The sequence below is a fragment of the Lutjanus erythropterus genome, chromosome 5, assembly GCF_056507025.1.
Source record: "Lutjanus erythropterus isolate fLutEry1 chromosome 5, fLutEry1.hap2, whole genome shotgun sequence".
Classification (NCBI taxonomy): Eukaryota; Metazoa; Chordata; class Actinopteri; order Lutjaniformes; family Lutjanidae; genus Lutjanus; species Lutjanus erythropterus.
In genome coordinates, this window is record NC_139321.1 from 24,686,401 (window position 1) to 24,703,412 (window position 17,012).

A 17,012-nucleotide genomic window follows, 5' to 3' on the forward strand; every position below is an offset into this window, starting at 1 on the left:
CTCCACCAGGACAGTTATGGGCCCCCTCTAGCCAGACCAGAGCCACTCCTGCCCCCAAAAGCCCCACCCCAACCCAAAGCAACAGGAACCACACCCTGCCCACTGAAATATGCTCGGGAAGTGAGGAAATCTTCAAGCCCAACCTTCACCACCACCACTCCTGCCCCTGAGCCCACCCCCACAACAAGCTGCAAGACATCCAGCATCTTCTGCTCTGCTCTCACCTGATGTGTCAGGTACCTCAGCAGAAACTCACATGTTTCTGCTTTCATGCAGTTTGAAACACTATATGTTGAAATGATTAATTTCTTTATTGGCAAGTTTATCTACTTTTTTAACGTGATATGCAGCTTTTTGAGTTTTAAGCTAAATTAAATCTAAATAATTTCTTAAGTCATGTTGGAATATGCAGAATTTGAGGTCCTCTGCTTTTGGCCCTAAATGCAGGACCCAGACTTCAACAAGCTGCAACAATTAATCAAGCAATTGATTATGAATCAATTATTAAACTAATAAATAAAGATTTTACTTAGATCTCTCATTATATACAATAAACAGCTTCCACAATAACAAAACAAAGTGCAATTCTAGCAACAAAACAAAACACAAGTCAAAGACAGAACAGAAGATAATACAAAAGACTTACACCAACACCCATCTGCTCCACATTAATGAACAAGCTCAACATCTGTACATTCCTATCTGATCTACTCACTCACTTCAAGTCAGATCTTCCCCAACAAAACAATCCTTTAGATTATGACCAATAGTTATGACCTAGGTGGCATTATTGTCCACTCATTATACACACGATTCTTGTAATATTTCTCCCCATATGATTTCAAATTGAGTTAATTTATTCATTTCCATATTAATTTCTATTTCTTTTCCATATCAAAATAATTACACGTTTTAATACAGCTGAAGAAAAAAGTGTACTCTAACTCTGTGGATACCTTGAAGTGTCCTGTTACATATCTTGGAGTACACAAACTGATGGATTGAAATTCAGTTATATTATCCAGGCATGATTCCTTAAACAAGCACCTTTTGGCACCTCCGTGTTGCCAAAAAGTTCCTTTTTTTCCTTTTTTTATAATTTGCAAATATATATATGGAAAGAGGTTTTCAGGATAAACCTGTGCATTTCTAACATAAATCCATTGCTCTTCTACTGTGCTTTTAACAATATGATGTACGTAAAATGTTTGAGTAGCAAGATGATATATTTCTAAATCTGGTAGATTAAATTCCCCTTCCAATTTTGGGATATGTAAAATTCTTTTTTGTAATGGTAGAAAATGTTTTTTAAAGAATATTTTTGGCTGAGTAATTGGCACTGTTGAAAATAAGAATAAGTATTTTTGAAGCCATTTAATTTAAAATAGACTGATTCTTCCTGTAAAGTTTATAGAAACAGTCATCCATTTAATCATGTTAGATTTCATATTATTCAGTCATATAATAAAAAAAAATGTTTATATATCTGTTGCTTATTTTCACTTATTAAAGATCCTAAATATTTAAAACTAGTTGTCCACTTAAATGATTGTTGCAATGTGATGGGGTTGTTTTTGTTTGTTTGTTTGTTGTTTGTTTCCCTACTGCCATTATTTCTGTTTTCCCATATAAATTTTATAACCTGAGCCCAATGAATATTCAGATCTAGTACCCCTCTCTAATTTCTTTCTTGCATGTTTTTTGTATGTTGTATAATACTAAAACATGTTCTTGTCTTTGTTTGGAAATGTCTATTTTAAAAAATGTTTGATTTGCATGTATCAGATCTGGTAAATCCTTTTCTAACCTGCCACTTATGATGTCAGTTAATATTTTATTATAGTATATAGTCTGAGGGGAATTTTCCTTACTTACCTGGTTTTAATGCAACAGGGGAGGAATAAGTTACTTGACATGTATCTTGTTATTTGAATGAATAAATGTGCCGATTTGCTCTAAAATGTTGAATAATATTCCATTGGGAATCCATCCATACCTGCAGCTTTTTTGAGGGTAAATGTTTTAATTGTTTTTATTACTTCAGCTTCTACTATCTGATTTATATAAATTTTCATAAAATGATTCAAAGTATCATTAATTATTCCTGATTAATGCATTTGAATCCTTATCTTTCAGAATCAGAGTTGGTTTGGCTTGTATTGCTTTTGTACTTACCTGGTTTATTTGCCTTTAAATAAAAGTTTTTGTTTGAATTAAATCTATATTTGTTGGCTCTGTATACAAGTAACAAATCATACAATTTATCTTCTAACCAAGTTTTTTATGAGACATTTCTAACACTTTTTTCTTTTTCTTTTCCTTTTTTTTGCTAAGCAGGAGATTATCATTCCTTGAATATATGCCTTAAAAGCATCACAGATTATTTCTGGAGTTGGTGTGCCCCTTTTCCCTTCATCTACATTTACAGCGATAAAATTATGTATTAACTTATATACTCTGTGTCTAGTTAGTGCGCTCTGTTCAATCTCTATATTCTGTCAATCCATTTATTTTCTGTTGGGATAATGTGATATATGTTAAGATAGTGGAGAATGATCTGAAATCAATTTCATGAATTTTATTCTTTATTCTTTATTCAGATCCCCATTAGTTTCCACAAAGTGGCTGCTTGCCTTCAAATAAAGGGGAATATTAAGGGAGAAGGATGAAGGAAGACCACCACATGCAGCTCTTGCCTTCACTCATCTGTCACATGACAATGCAAACAAAATATGCCAGAGAGCCACATATCAGCTGTGCTAAGGAAAGATATTATGAGTTCATTTGGCTACAGATTCACCCTCCACGCTGTAAATCTACTTTAGTTGGTTGTTGTTACAGGCCACCCTGTTTTAATGTGAATTATTTGGATAAAATATGTGAAACTCTAGATACAGTATGGCAGGGGTGGACTGGGGCAAAAAATCAGCCCTGGCATTTTTGGCCCAGACCAGCCCACAACATTATTGGTTGACTGAATCAAGCACTGATTTTTGAACGCAAGGACAAAAAGTGACGGAAAGGCCGGATTTTCTGAACAAAAATTCAAAGACATCTTCAGAGACCTAAACAAACTTATTGACAAGTTGGAAAAAAAATTGCAATCCAGTAGAGCAAATACAATATCTGCATATATATGCTCTGCTTTTGGTGCTGTAATGACACCTATTGTGCAATTGTTTTTTATACTCACCAACTCAAAAAGGCTCATTTTCCCAAAAGGGAAACTGACAAAGGAACTTAACAGCTCAAGACAACCCGGTGAGACAGAAGAGAGGATGGAAAAGAAATAGGCAGGGACTCTGATAAAGGCATTTGAAGATACTATCTGTATGTGTATGCTCTGCTGGGTTGTCTGCTGTATAGCACCACCATCCACTATGACCTCAATAAAACACATTAGGCAGAATGATCACACTCATGTCAACAAAAACTGAAAATGTATAAGCTTTGTAAAAAATAGAAATTATGGCATAGAAGTTGTATTTGATTGCATTAGATTGCACAGGTGTAACTAATACAGTGGCCAGCGAGTGTATATCTACATATAAAATGATGAATTAATAAATATAGCTATAATAAAATATTTGAGACTGACAGCATCAGTATGCAAAAGAGATATGTGGTTAGCATAACTCAGTGACTGCCAAACTGCACATGACCTGGCACAGCAATAGACATGTTTGTCTATTACATTTATAGGCCTATGTAAAGTTACACGTGTGTAATGTGTCTGCGTGCAAAAACAGTGTTTTTGTTTTTGACCTTTAAAATGTAGCTCTCTCTCAGCTAACTTCGCTAGAAGTGCTGCTAACTGCAATACACTCAATTGGTTGTTGTTACAGATCTGTCATGTTGGTTTTTATTACTGACCCCGGCCTCCACAGGCTCACTCTCCATCACCTGTTGTGTCACCGGGTACTCTTGCTCCTGCTGGTGATGACGCTGGAGTAAGTAGCCTGAAGCCGGGAGGGTAGTGCCAGGATCAGGTCTGGTCTGTGGGGTCTGTCCTCCGCTATTGGATGCTGCTGCTGCTGCTACTGGACCAAATAACGCAGTTGTTTTGGTGCATTTGGAGGCCTCGTTGCTTTTCAGCGTCAACCGGGCGATTTTTCGGTGGCTGTTTTTCTATGACGTCTCCTCACCTAACCTGGCTCACTCGCCGTGACTATGTCAGCCCAGCCCATCCAGCAACTGAGTGATTGACAGGCCCTGACTGACAGTTAACCAATGGGATGTGTCAATGGGCTGTGCCGAATGGCCAGTCAACAGGTCCGGCCAATTATGTGGGAAAAAAAACCCTGTTCACCAGCCCCAACTCGATACCGGCCCACCGGGACAGTGCCTGGTATGCCAGATGGCCAGTCCACCCCTGGGTGTGACTGTCTCTGGCTGTATCAGGTCGATAAGATTGATAGATTCTGATTTTGAAACACGACCACTTGATTTCTACTAAGCCATAGGGGACATAATTTGGCTTACTTCTTTATCATTTTGTATTAACCAAATAATGTTGTTGTTTGTTTCACTTTCACAGTTTCACCTTTTTTTTGTTTCACTTATTGTGTTCACTTGTCTATCACTGGTGTCAAGCTGTTGAGCAAATCTAAAGTTTTACCAGTCATTATTATTATTAATGATTTACTGCCTGTGAAATCCATGTGGCGAAAGTGTCAGAGCATAACCGGAAGTACAGCGCTGCTCACTCCTCAGAATAAAAGCCCCATCGAAAAGAGGACGTGAAATGAAACTTATTTTGTCACCTCTAAGATTTTTCTGATTTATAGAAAAGTGGGAAAACAAAATGCAGTATCAGATTTTTTTTTTCTTCCGGTGTTTGTCAGCGTGGATTGCAGGTTTGAGGCAGGGCTTTTATTTTGTGGGTGAGGTGTCTGACACTGGGGGATGTGTCTCTCTGTGCTGTGTGTCGGTGCTGACGCTGCTGCTGCTGCTGCTGCTGCATGTAAAATTAGCTGGCCGCAGCCTTTCAGGGACACCTCTCGCGGACCGCCGGAGCCCACAGTGCAGTAAGTAGTAACCCGTCTGTGTTTTTAAAACGGATCCACCGAGACGTCGACGCGAGGAAACGGCAGCGGGCACTTTGTGTCTGAGGTCGGGGGAAACTGTCATTAGACTGGGGGAGCGTTTGGCTGCTGCTGGATGTGTGGATGTGGCAGGCTGATACTAGTTGAATCTGGGGCGCACAGCTGGACAATTATCGGGCCGGACAGATGTCGAGCCTAATTAGCTGTTTTAAAATGACACCTGGTGTTCGCGGTGTTTGGTAAAGGCTTATTAATCGCTTCGTCCGGATGCAGAAAGACCTCCAGTTGCAGTCCAGATTTGACTGGTCTACGTCGGGTTGGACAATTCACCGTATCCAGTCAGTCACAGAGCGTGTTTACCCTGCGACCGTTGACTGAAAGCAGCCTTTTCTAGTGTAATAGATGTCACATGCACGAGAAATGAAGGTGAAAATGTGCGCGGTGGGATGCTGCGTGAACTATTTGATTAGATGTTGTGAATTGCAGGTTAATGTGTAGCCATGCAGGCCGCCTTTGATTGGTTGAGAGTGAGGGCAGAAGCAGGGGATCAAAGGCCGTGTCAGTCCAAAGTTCAGTCCTCTGATACCACCTTCATTTAGCATTAAATTAATGGCATTCACACGGGTTGGACAGCTAGATGTGCCCTGCAGCCACAGTTCAAACCAAGTCTTGCAATGACTTACTGTTTTATTGGATAAGCTCAGAGAAGGGGGTGTTTTGTTGTCATCTCGTGAGAGCCCCATGGAGTTTAATTCAATTTAAAGAGACAGCACGCCCCCTGCACGCCTGCAAACAACAGACTTTTTCTTGTTTTCTTGTCAATCCAGCAGCCATCTTTGGTGCAATTTCAGGTGGAGTTTCATCATGCATGCTGCAGCTGCAGATCTTTGCTGCACTTTGTCTCCCAGTAGTTCATGCAGAGCGTGGAACAAATGGTTAAAAACCAGATCAGACTGGGTTACATGGAGCCACACACAGGGAGGACTGAGCATGCTGCATGCACATCCACAAAGCGGATGTTTTTGATAGTGCAGGGTCTATTGAGTCAGTGCAGGCCAGTCTCATCTGGTTTTAGATTGTGAATGAAATCATAAATGCAAAAGTTGAGAGCTGCACAATCAATTGATTAGTTAACTGTTAAATTAATCAGCTATTTTGATTGTCAATTAATGAGTCGTTTTTTAATGAAAAGAAATGCCAAAAGTCTCTGATCATAGCTTCTCAAATGTGAATATTTGCTGATTTCGCAACACTTTTTGCTGTTTTATGACATCTATGGACCAAAGAACAAGTCAGTTACTCAAGAAATGGATCAACAGATTACCTGATAATGAACACAATTGTTGCAGCCCTAATAAAGTTTGAATGAAATACCCACTAGTGGTACACAGCTCAACAATAAGGACAAAATGTCAGAAAATGCTGTTTCAGCCTCTCAAAGACTGAAATTTCCCATGCTTCTCTGTTTATTATCAAACAAAACTAAATATCTTTGGATTTTGGACTGACAAACAGGAGACATTCAAAGACATCACCATGGATTGAGAAACTGGGATGGATGTTTTTCACTATTATCTGATGTTGTATAGAATATCTAGCCCTGGATTAAACATGACAATTAGCTTTAGTATTTGTTGTTGTTGATAACCTATAATAAAACAGTTTATTCCGTATCAAGTAAAAATGGACTTTGGGCAAGAAGACCATTGATCTATTGATCCCGACAGGCAAGTGGAAAAAAAAACCCTGTTGTTGAACCCTGTTGGTGGTGATAACAAATGATAATAAAACCAAAGTATTGCATAACCTATTGTACTTTGCTTACTTTGCTCAAATACAATTTGTATGTAACTGCTAAAAAATAAGACATTTTTTCAGTTGTTCACAGTGTACACCCAGAGGTCTGTGTTACTCTCTGAGAGCTGCTTTTCCACCTCGGTTTGGGGTGTTGGTGTGTGCCCATAATACGGCTTTGCAATTTAGTGCTTCACAACCCTTGTGTCAGGTCAGCCATCACCATAGCAACATTATACTGAATAAGCAGCATGGCAGTCCAGACAGGGGCAACAAGACAACAAGAAGTGAAAGGCTGTAACTCTGGGGGTGAGTGCTGGAGCAGGGCCCAGGAATCCTGCAACAATATCAGTCAGTATCGGCCCAAAACAACGCAGGCATGAAACACAGTTATTCTAGATCAGAGGTTCTCAATTGCTTCTCAGCTAAGGACCTCTGACAAGACAGAAAGTATAACTGGGCCCCCTCATGTATGCCCTGTGGAATAATTTGATGTAGCCTATAGGGGAATAAGAAGTTTGATATTCTGTTTTGTGACATTGTATTGATTCTCAGAAACCTTCATTCCTGATTCATGGCAGTGGTTCAGTTGTGTTTAAACCACCAACCTCTAGATAGAAGTGTTGGCATCTATCATCACTGTTCTAACTAGGGATGTCCCAATCACATTTTTTTTGCCCCCGAGTCCGAGTCATTTGATTTTGAGTATCTGCCGATGCCGAGTCCCGATCCGATACTTCAGCAATGCATTAATAAGGAGAAGAAAAAAAGCATCCACATTTCCATCAAAATGCCCAATTTGCACACATTACAAGTGGCTGTTGCACTGCCTTTGCTGTCCAGTTTAAAATACCTCCAAACTGCAGACATTTTCGCTGTCTGGAGGTGACACATTTGCCCTGCGTTAGCCTACTAACTACCAGCTCACTACTATTATGTTGTCTGAATTCCCCGCCTCCCGTAAATTGTGACGTTTACGGTGTTGTTTCCGTCTGTGCAACAATGAATATTGATGTTGTGGAACTTATTAAAATTAAAACTAAGCCATTGTCATTCCATTTGACAATCTCTTTGTACCTCAGGATGAATTTACATGGCCATGCTTGTTGTTTTGTAAGGTTAAATCCGCTAATTTCCACCCTATTCCGATCATTTAAAAATCACGTGATCGGCCCCGATTTCCGATCACGTGATCGGATCGGGACATCCCTCGTTCTAACTGCATAAAAACTTTTTAAACTCAGATTTTACACATATGGTCGTGTGTTCTTTATACTATAATGATGTTTTCCTAAAATTAGATTAAATAAAACAGTATATGAGCAATATCTCACCTTGCTTATAGTATCTCAACCGTTTGCTAGCTAGTTAGCTAGTGTTTTACTAACATTAGCTAGTGTCATTAGCTAAGTTAAGATGTGACTATATGTTGCTTGACTGGCAGGAGGAGGATTTATACATTTATTATGAGTTATAGACTGTTAAATTAGAATTTGATCTATGCATAATTTCACATTTAAAAATTAAAATATCCATTGAACTCCGAAACCTTTTGAAAAGAAAAATAATTTATATTTTTTTGTATTGTGATAATTTATGTCAAATTAATCTGAAAACTTCATACCACTGGCAGACTGCCATGGACCCCTCAGAGTCCCTGGACCCCTATTTGAGAACCACTGTCCTAGATAACTTACACTCAGATATTTATGCTCCAGTACAGCCTTAATGCAGCATGTTTATCTCAGATTGACATTCCTGCTTCCATTTATTTACTGCAGGTTGAAGACGACTGAAAATCCTTAAAGCATTGCTGAATTCTTTTGCACGCCGACAAATCCCTGATCTGATTATTGTAACATTTTTCTTTCCCCAGATAAATATGGCAGCAGAGCTATCCACTTCCATAAACATCAAGGAGCCCCGGTGGGACCAGAGCACATTTGTAGGACGGGCTAAACATTTCTTCACTGTCACAGACCCGAGGAACATCCTCCTTACCAACGAACAACTAGCTCATGCACACAAAGTCATCACTGAGTACAGGTAAACTGGGCGGCAGCTGCTGTTGCTGTTGCAGCAGCAATTCACCAGTAACACAACATTCATTCAGTGCTGTTATGAGCTTGCTTTAAACGTTACCTATACTGTCCCCTAGGCAAGGTATAGTCTCTCCAGGACTGACAGAAGATGAACTGTGGAAAGCCAAATATATTTTTGACTCAGCTTTCCATCCCGACACTGGAGAGAAGATGATCCTGATTGGCCGCATGTCAGCGCAGGTTCCAATGAACATGACGATCACTGGATGCATGATGACATTTTACAAGTAAGAACTTGTAAGGTTTTGTTATCAGACTTTGACTGTTGGACTAATGCTTATGGGTTTAATTCCTCTATTATATGAGGTACTTAACTCACAGTCGGTGTATTAGCTTCAGGAGATGGCAGTAGTTTGGAAACAGAGAGGAGTACCAGTGTAGGAAACTGAGCAAAGAACAGCTGTGGACAGAGTCAGCAGCAAAATGTATTTTAGCTACTTAAATGTGTACACTATATTTAGAGTATTTTCAGTGCTTTACTATGCCATCAGACACCTTTTTCCAATTGGAGATTGCTGTTACATAAGCCAACTCTCTCTCTCTCTCACTCAACTAAACTTCACTGGCGACGTCAGTAATTTTACCTCACAGATCACAGGAGTTGCGAGTACACCAAAGTCAATCGGTAACACAACAGACTATCAGATCAACACAGCAGTAGACCAGAAACTTCCATGTTCTGTGGTAAAATAACTGTTTTTACTGAAGAAATCTGGTGACTTTGGAGCGAGCGATATGTAGCTTATACATTAGGGGTTTCCCATTGGAAAAGGCTGTTGATGGCGAGGTAAAGCCACAGAAATATTCTAAATACAGCATGCACTTAAACTGATGTAGATTTTTTAAATCTGGGACCTTTTTCTAAGTGGGTAAAATATGTTTTGCTGCTGACCCTGTTCACAGCAGTACATTGCTCCTGCTGATTTTCCTCCTGCTGTAGATGATACACTGACTATGGATAAGTACCTCATACATCTCTACTTCACAAAAATCCTGCCCTTTTTAAGTGTTGTTACTTATGCAATGTTTAGGACATCTGGAAGGCAAAACACTTGTTTAAGGCACTTAAATTTTTTCTAATACGGTCAGTATTCAGAACTTCAGTATTCTCTGCAGTGGCTGTGCTTATGACTAAGCTGTTTGCAATCTTGCAGAACAACTCCAGCCGTGTTATTCTGGCAATGGATCAATCAGTCTTTCAATGCAATAGTAAACTACACCAACAGGAGCGGCGACGCTCCAATCACGGTCAGGTAAGAGACAGACCTTTTGGCACAGACACAGGCTCATATTAACCCTTTAATTCAACTTTTTTTTTGTGCACAGTTTTGTGACTGGTGACTCTTTTGTTTGCAGTCAGCTTGGCACAGCTTATGTGTCGGCCACCACAGGGGCAGTTGCCACCGCTCTAGGACTAAATGCACTAACAAAGGTATCAGTTCATCTAACCCCATTCTACATCTCATTTTAATGTATCGACCTCAGCCGCATGGCTGTGCTGACGTGACGTTAGCCACGCACAAATAGTCTCTTTGTCATAGAAGAGCCGTATTATTTACAGGGTCATGCCCCGGTATCAGCATGTTGTCCTGCCAGCTTTTATACTGACTTTGTGCTATATGTCCTGATGTATGGTGTAACAGCATCTGAAATATAACCTGCAGTAACCTCAGACTAGTCTGAATGGTTACATTAGTTGTGCCATCAGAGTGCAACTGACCAGCATGATTCATTTCTTCCTTCCTGTTTTTTTTATGCCTCCTCTCTCCTGCTGTAGCACATCTCACCCCTGATTGGACGGTTTGTTCCCTTTGCTGCTGTAGCTGCTGCTAACTGTATCAACATCCCACTGATGAGACAAAGGTAAGAAGGACAAGGTCAGGGCTGGCCTTAAGTAAGATTTTGTTTGTGGCCCCAAAACACTCCCAGCACAACCACCAACTCACATGCAGTGTTCATAACTAAATGAACACACACACCTTTCATATGTTACCAGAGCTATCAATGTTTTCTTGCAACATTAAAGTCATGTTTTGACTTTGAATGAATTAAGCTGACTGTAGCTACAATAGCTTTAACCTGACAAGTCGGTTAGAAAGTCAGTCCCTCCAGGAAGTTGCGATGTTGCGATTGTTCACACAAATTCAACCCAGCCCTGTGAATCTTGATGACCTTTCAATTTTGTCCAAATGTTGCAACTTTCCACGAATTTGACCAATTATTGTACCATACTGCGAGTTCTACCAATCGTAGCTGTCCTCCATGCAAACATCATACATATTTGTCTCAATGTTTTATTATTATTTTTTTTTTTCCATATTTCCATTTTTTTTATTTAGTCGCAGGTACTGAAAAGAACACAAGATTTCTTATTGTTATTGGCATTTATCAAAGCCCGGCACACTTTTTAAAATAATTGTATGCTCGCTGTTTTGACAAAGTTTGAACTCCAAAAAGCCTCCTTGTGAAATAAATTCATCTACAGGTAAAACATATTTTGTAACAATATTTGAGCCTTACTCAGAACAGAGTGTGGTTTTGCTCTCCCCAGAACAAGTTGCCTTGATTTTTAATAAATTTTACAAAATTTGCAAAATTGCAACTTCTTTTTCTTTTATTCATTGCAAAAAATGCCTGAAACATCACAATATGTATCACAATTTTTTAGAAAAGCTGATTTGAAATTAGGCCTTTTAGGCTGCAATAATCCCTCAAAAAGCATTTGAAGTCCTGGAGGGACTGTAAAATTACAAATGTGTCAATAATTTTAGCTAAAACATTTTTCATTAGGACAAGCTTGATTTCTTGCTACTTGCTTGCCAGCTACCCTGCATTACCATGGCTACACATTATGATATTAAAGTGATTATTAAAGTCAACTCAACAATGTACACAGTGTGCAGGCCTGATCATCACTTTAGAGGTCATGTTCTCTCATGTTGTCATTTTTTGGAGGGCTCAAAGGCCAGATGCCAGGGCATTAAAAAATGTTTTTACAATGTTTTTTTTTATACTATTTCAAAATAATGGCCTTCCATAGAAAGAGACAGTGCATGAACAGCAGCACAATTAAAATACATAGAGGAGGTTTGTCACCATTAACAGAGATTTCAGTCTTCACTGTAAACCACAGATTGATATATATATATATATATATATATTCCCACACTCCTTTTCTGGCACTTATCCTCCTGAGCACTTTCTCTCTGCTGCGAAAGTACAGCAAAGTATTTAAGCATGTCAACAATATACATTTACTTTGACCATGGGAAGACAGGTCACTGATGGTGCAAATGTTACTGGAAACAAAGATTTTTAAGGCCGTTCCTTTCAGTAGATGTAAAAAAAGATCCATTGGAATCCTGTGATTTAATTTGCTTGGCCTCTGTGTTTTCAGAGAACTTCAACACGGCATTCCTGTAACAGATGAGAATGACAACAGGTTAGGAGAGTCGACGAAAGCTGCACAGCAGGCGATCTCTCAGGTTGTGGTGTCCAGAATCCTCATGGCTTCTCCAGGAATGGGTATGACTCTTTTTTGTATTATCAGTCCAATCAAACACCTGCTGTGAGGTTTGTGAACTCCCCTCTGGCAGCGGCCGGCTTCATTTAATTAAAAGGAAGACAAAAAGTATAAGTTTAGAACCACCAACTTTGCTATATTTTACTTGAAAATTAGTTGTGCAGTGAAATTTTATGTGTCTTTTCAGCTATCCCCCCATTTTTAATGAACCATTTGGAGAAGAAGGCCTTTCTGAAGGTAGGCATATTTCTGATATTGTTGACTTGTAAAGGATAGTTTGGATTATTTGAACTGGGGTTGTATGAGGTACTTATTGATAATCAGTATACCTGCAATAGATGGCCATCAACAGTTAGGAGAAACAAAGAGGAGAACCAGCATGCTGTGGACAGGGTCACTTTAGCCACTTAGAAAAGGCCCATCTGGAAAAAAAAAAAAAAAATCATACAGTCAGACATCCTTTTCTGATGGGAAACCACTGTTATGTAAGCCAAATATTGCCCTCTCCAAACCAACCAACCAAACTCTATAGGCGAAATCAGTCATTTTACCTCTCAGAACATGGTAGTTCCAGGTCCGCTGCTGCCTCGATTGGCTACTTTGTCTGTGTTATTGTGTGACTTGGGTGTTTTAAAATGCTACTTCGGATTCACTTAAGTCACACAATAACACAAACTAACTAACTAATCAGGCAACAGTAGACCAGCAGCTGCTGTGTTCTGTGAGGTAAAATTACTGATTTTGCCTTTGGAGTTTGGTTGAGTGAGAGAGAGTGATATTTTGTTTATATTGGTGGCACATCATTAAATTGCCCCACTTGAAATAATCTGAACATTTAAGACACAAACTGCAGTGCAGAGGGCTGCATTTGTTACTGTGACCTCATCAACTTCAACTTCATCATCACAGATTTAAAATACCACGAAGGTTTAAGTTAGATGATGGGAACCTCATGTTCCACACTGCGTCTGCTGCTCGATTTTCTTTTAGTAATCACACATCATGACGCATGAAAAGCACCAAGGACATGAGGCCACTCTAGTATGGGAATTCACCACTGCTTTTGTGCCCCTCATTCGTTTTTTTTCTGCCTGGTCTTTTCAGAAGTTCCCATGGATGAGTGCACCTATTCAAGTCAGCTTGGTGGGATTCTGGTGAGTCGTCACAGATGGTCCACCTGATAAGCAGCTATGTGAAATTCCTTTTTAATTTTAACCTAATTTCTTAGTACAAGCATATGACATTTCATTTATCCCAAGAGGTATGTCACTTTAAAGGTTGCTGTTTAAGTTGTAGTGAAGAATATCAAGCCTATCTCACTGTAATGTGGTGCCAGGTTTTGTGTTATATTAAGAGCACAGTAGTAGTTGTAGTCCGCAGGCAGAGGTTTACATTTCCAGTAATTTAAAGAAACATACCACAGACTCTGTTCCAAACTAACCACATATCCTTTCGCTGATGTTTCCTGGCTCCAGTTTAACCCCCTTGACCTCAGAATGGCCAATTAAAATCATGTGTAACATTCCTTTAGTGATTTGAGCAGCACATCCTGCCAACTAGCACACACACACACACACACATACACAAAAGTGCAGACTTGTTGCAGAGGTGGGCTTACACTCATACACACCATGAGACATTTTTTTCCATACTTTTCATATGAAGGTAGTTTTCCCTTTTCTCTGGGTGCTTTAAATGTGCAGGACTGTTTAAGGCACGGTTTAGATTTTTAGTGCAATTTCAATATCAATGCGATTAGAGTCTTAGCAAAAAGAGGGCTTAAGCCTAGATGATGCAACCATTGTAACTACTGGGTTGGGCTAAGAATGCCAAGTTAAAACTGACTTAGCTTAAAATCAGGACTAAGGGGGTGCTCCCATAGCTCAGCTGGTAGAGTGTTCATCCCATGTACTGAGGCTGTTGGTCCTCTGCGGCGGTCGCTGGTTCGATTCCTGCCTGTGGCCTGTTTGCTGCATGTCATTCCCCCTCTCTCTACTCCCTTTCCTGTCATTTCTTCAGCTGCCCCTATCCAAATAAAGGCAAAAGCCTAAAAAATAATCTTTAACAAAAAAAAAAAAGTCAGGACTAAGTCTTGTTGGTGAAACAACAATAATAATAAATAACTTGTATAACTGTGTATTTGGACATTCACAACCCCAATTTTAAAGCACATACACATAAAACAACCAGACTACTCCGGCCACACAGTTGAATGTACCCTCATTCTTGTATGCTCAGTATTTATTTAGACAGATGTCTGGACTGTACGCCTGTATGTTTCATAGATCTGCATCTTGTTTTTCAGCCTGGTGTTTGCCACACCGCTGTGCTGCGCGTTGTTCCCTCAGAAGAGGTAAGTGAAACAGTCAAACCTGACACTGAGATAGCAGCAACCGGTCTGTCGCAGCCACAGTCTTGTCCTGGTGGAATAAACGCAGAGTTTGCACAATTCTCTTCTGCCTGAAAAGTTGCATAATACGCCTACAGTGTTATGTGTTCGACCCGTTAACCCCTTCGTGTCTCCTCCCTCTGATTTAGCTCTATGTCTGTCAGCCGCTTGGAGCCAGAGCTGCAGGAGAAAATCCGGGCCAACCACCCGGGAGTGGAGAGGGTCTACTTCAACAAAGGGCTATGAGCGTGCAGCCCCCTCATCCAAACACTGCCATAACACAGCTGCAGGCTCAGTCCTCGCCTCTCTGCCAGCCCTCCTCATTCAGTGTGCCAAAGTTAAGTTTGTGTCTCCTCATTTCCACCATTCGAGACGGATCTGTGAGGACTCCCCCTCTCAGTCGGTCTCTTTGTAACGAGATGTTTGCTTTTGTCAATGTGATTGTTGATTTTATCGTAAACTGCTAGAGAAGATTTTCACCGACGGGGCCGGATGAAAAGTTTATCATGACTGATACTGTATAGTGGCCCGTGTAAGGTTATTTTAAGTGAACTTTTTTTCTGTGCAGTATTTTTTTTTAAGTTGGTGACTTGTCGACTGTACGTCGCCGCCAAAACCATTTTCATACTCTCCTACCTGTGAGGTTGGCAGTCATCTGATTTCTTCTCTGCATTATAATTGATTATAATCAGATTTTTACATTGACCTCTGCAGTTTGCCAAATCTGTAGTCACATCTTTTTAGACCTCAACAATGATGACAGCCTCCTACTCTTAAACTCACTTTAATTCAGTTCTTTTTGCCAAATGAGTGACATTCAGTGAGGCCTGCTGACATCTGATCATTAATCTGAACACAGTTCTCCAGGGATCCACCCTATAAAATGTGATGCTATGATGGCGGCAACCATTGACGGGCCAACACGGTGCTATTCAATGTCTTAACAATCAGTGTTTATCATACTATTTATTCTGCTTGCCAAACATGCATGAACAAACCACTCCGCATTACAAGCATCATGGGATTTAACTCGTAATGTACAATAAGTCACACCGAGGCTACACTCAGGGGAGCTGAGCGGTGGTGAGGTAGTGTTATTAATGATAACTTCACACTGGTTCTCACTCACTTAATCCCTAATCTCCAGGACTTAATCCAGGATTTTGTGATAACCACCAAAATTCAACAAGTCATTCATGCCTTACACAGAATTATATGGCATCTATCCTCTGTACTTTAATGCAGCAATCTAAGAGGTTCAATTATTACCGCACAAAGTGACACGTTTCAGATTTATCACACTGTTTATGAGGTATCATAGTACATTTATATATACACATTTGGAGTCTATGTTAGATATAGATGTCCATATTGGGAAAAAATGCCAAAAACATTCTCAAGATAGTATTTTTCAAGGCAAGGACGATGGTCAGAAGGATTCATCTGAGCAATATGTGTTTTAAATATGACTTTTGCCATTATTAACCTGCTCTGTAGACTCATTAAAGGGATCATTCAGATTTTTTTTGAAGAGGGGTTGTATGAGTTACTTATTCATAGTCCAGTGGATTACCTACAGTAGATGTGGGTTGGCATGCCCTCAGTTTGGAGAAGCAGCAGGAGTACCAGCACAGAAGCTAATCACTGTACTGTTGTGGACTTACAAATACAAATACAATACAAATACACCAACTATTGATAAGTGCCTCATGCGACCCCACTTCAAAAAATACAAACTACCCCTTTAACTAACATATCTCACTTCACTGGAGTGTCACTTTGTCCTCAACCTTGTGGGTTTGAGGACAGTTCTCAGTTAAAATCTTGGCTCATTAACAAGCCACTGCTTCGTATTCGTTCTATTTTGCTGTTAAAGTGAGAAATACACACATCTGAGTTGTTACACTCGGTTGCATCAGCACACACACTGTCACAGAGCTCCTTCCTGAGCTGATACAGCAGGAGGAGTCTGATGTTGTAACTTTTGTCCTGCTCCTGTCCCGCAGTTGTCAGTATTCACACGATGATGCCTGTCTGGTATGTTTGTATACAGTCGGTGTAAACTGTTGTCTGGGTCTGACAGCAGATGGTGTTCATGCAAAAAGCTGCCATCTTGTTCACCTGGTGTATTAAGTTGATCGCATTTGTCAGCCACATTT

General features: G+C 39.9%; 1 protein-coding gene across 1 annotated transcript; it reads left to right on the plus strand.

The window, feature by feature from the left end:
• The first annotated feature begins 4,874 nt into the window (after positions 1-4,874).
• On the plus strand, positions 4,875-16,371 carry sfxn1 (sideroflexin 1). The gene is made up of 11 exons (XM_084719332.1): positions 4,875-5,027; positions 8,716-8,885; positions 8,998-9,168; positions 10,096-10,194; positions 10,298-10,373; positions 10,719-10,804; positions 12,339-12,466; positions 12,652-12,701; positions 13,569-13,618; positions 14,770-14,817; positions 15,003-16,371. The coding sequence occupies exons 2-11, from the start codon at positions 8,722-8,724 to the stop codon at positions 15,097-15,099; spliced, it is 969 nt and encodes a 322-aa protein (XP_084575458.1). The 5' UTR covers positions 4,875-5,027; positions 8,716-8,721; the 3' UTR covers positions 15,100-16,371.
• The last annotated feature ends 641 nt before the right edge of the window (positions 16,372-17,012 follow it).